The following is a 2,495-nucleotide window of genomic DNA, read 5'->3' as shown; positions in this document are numbered from 1 at the left end:
CCTTGCCTGCTGCCTCCTTCCTGCCCGCTGCCTCCCTCCTGCCCGCTGCCTCGCCCCTGCCTGCTGCCTTGCCCCTGCCTCCCCGCTGCCTGCCACCTCTCTCTGCCCGCCGCCTACCCCCTGCCTGCTGCCCCTGCTCGCTGCCTCGTCCTGCCTCCTGTCTCGCCTCTGCCCGCTGCCTCACCCTGCCCACTGTGGCCAGGCTGGCCATGGCCCTCCCGCCGGGCCCCTGGGGCACCTCTGGGCCCTGCCCCTGCACATGCAGCGGGCCGAGGACTGAAACCAGGTCCTCTTCCTGGTTCTCTGTCTTCAGGGAGGTTCTGGGCCTGTCGGCACGCTGTCTGCCAGGACTGGGGTCCTTCCGTGTGACTCCAAGGCCTGCACAGGCCGCTGGGCCGTGGGGCCTCTGCATGGAGCGTTGTCCTCGCTCCGGGGGGGCTGACTCACAGAGAACAGAGCAGCGCCCCAAGTCAGCAGTTCTGGGGTGGCTGTGAGAGCTAAGGGGAATTACTGGAGTAAAGAGCGGGGCTGGGGGGGACAGTGCTGCCCTTCTGCGGCCTTCCTCAGCCTTATGGGATGCCTTCCCGTTTTGCTGTATTTTCCCTACTTATTCCCGATGCCTGGCTCGTTCCTGTCCCTCCTCCAGAGGCACCCACGCTAATGTAACGTGTCTGGAATCCCCTTGGACGAGTATCTGAGAAAAACACGTAGAGTTGTTCCGTAGGTGCCTGTGACATCTGCATAAAGCGTTCGGGGCCACAGAGCGCCTGTTTGCAGCCGTAACTCAGGAAGGCATGGCTAGTGTTCCTCACCAGCCCCCGGGCCCTGCCAGAGCTCAGAGCGGAATCAAGAACGTGTCCTGCTTCACCAGCGGGAGCCCTGCGAGTCCTCTGTGGCTGTCTTGGCCAGTCTGCTTTCCCTTTCAGAGAACTCTGCGTTTTGTGGGTTTTCTGTTGGTGTTCTTGCCTTCTCGCTGCTTATGTGTCGGAGCCCCTCCAGACTCCAGATTTGATCGGCTTGTCATTGGCAGCCTGCCACCCTGTCAGCTTTCTGTGATTCACCCATCCAGCTGAAACCGTTCACATCTGTGAGCTTGAATCCGTCTTTGCTCCTGTTGTTGTTACCTTAGATTTGGCGCTTTTGTGGTCTTTCTTTGTGGGTTTTGTTTTATAATTTTTCCAGCCCAAAGTCCCAGAGATAGTCTCCACACTGTTTCCTTCTGTCACCTCTAAGCTCGTGCCTCTCACAGGCGGGTCTTTGTAACGTGAGGCAAGTGTCCACATGGACCTTTCTTCCCACGGTGCGTGAGCATGTGGGTTGTGGTCCTGCCCTCGCCATCGCTGCGGGGTTCCCAGTCGTGGTCTGGAGTCATGACCCGTCCTCATGGCAGGAATGCAGTGCCTCTTTGCCTTCCATTTTCAGAACCAACCTGCCTATTTGCCGATCTCTATTTCTCCACTTAATTCTAGGAAGGTTCTTTGTCTTTGATTGACTTCCCTCCCCCCCAAAATTCTGCTGGCATTTTTATTGCAGTTGTAACATTTTAACTAAGCTTGGCCCAGTTGGTGCATTTTCTTCCTCCGAGGTTTCCTGGGGTCTGTGCTTGCCTAACTCTTAGATAACTTGCAGCTTCTGTTATCTGCTGAGTCTTTGCCATGAGGTCGGCCCCTCGTGCTTGCTGGGCTCTTTACATAGATGGCGTGTGCTCTGCCGACGACGACCGTTTTGCCCCTGTGTGTCGTCTGGTCTCTCCCTCCTGGCTGATTGCGCCGGCGGGGAAGCAGGCAGGGTGTGCATCCTGTTTTCTCTGCAGGACGTGGTGGCTATTACTGTCATGATCGCTGCCTTCCCCAGCCTTGGGTCTAGCCTGTAGCGTGACTCCAGGAGTATTTGGTTGTTGTTTTTTTTTCAGAGGCTTGGGTGCCATCCTGGAGTGTGGGTGGAGGCTGCAGTCGCCAGGGTTTTGAGGCACTCTGCAGGCACGTTTGAAGAAGCGCCAGCATCAGCGGGGCTGTTCTGCCAGGGGCGGTGGGCACAGAGGCGCAGGGATCCCGCCAAACCCTGTGTAGTTCTGCCTCGGTGCCAGAGCCACGTGCCTCCCCAGTCCCGGAGGGGATGGGAGCCGGGCGGGCCGCAGGTGCCCAGCACCACCTCTGCCCTCACTCCCCATGTCCTCTCCCTAGAACGTGCTGGCCAAAGCCCTCTACGACAACGTGGCCGAGTCCCCGGACGAGCTCTCCTTCCGCAAGGGCGACATCATGACGGTGCTGGAGCGGGACACACAGGGCCTAGGCGGCTGGTGGCTCTGTTCGCTCCATGGCCGGCAAGGCATCGTGCCCGGGAACCGCCTCAAGATCCTGGTGGGCATGCATGACAAGAAGCCGGCGGCACCCAGTCCGCCCCAGCCCAGCCTCCTGGCCCCCGCGGCCCCGTACACGCCCATGCTGTCGGCCACCTTCCCGCCCCAGCCGGACGGCGTCTACCTGGTGCCCACC

At 60.0% G+C, this 2,495-nt stretch overlaps 1 protein-coding gene across 1 annotated transcript in view; it reads left to right on the top strand.

Annotated features, from left to right (window-relative positions):
- Positions 1-169: 169 nt before the first annotated feature.
- The window catches only part of BCAR1 (breast cancer anti-estrogen resistance 1), a 14,641-nt gene continuing 12,315 nt past the window's right edge, over positions 170-2,495 (top strand). Inside the window, exon 1 of the mRNA XM_010850748.1 lies at positions 170-2,495. Within this exon, the coding sequence (XP_010849050.1) occupies positions 2,259-2,495 (237 nt within the window). The 5' untranslated portion in view covers positions 170-2,258.

Source organism: Bison bison, unplaced genomic scaffold (assembly GCF_000754665.1).
Source record: "Bison bison bison isolate TAMUID 2011002044 unplaced genomic scaffold, Bison_UMD1.0 scf7180017864295, whole genome shotgun sequence".
Classification (NCBI taxonomy): domain Eukaryota; kingdom Metazoa; phylum Chordata; class Mammalia; order Artiodactyla; family Bovidae; genus Bison; species Bison bison.
Note: the sequence above shows the minus strand (reverse complement) of the source record. Positions and strands in the feature narration are given on the sequence as shown.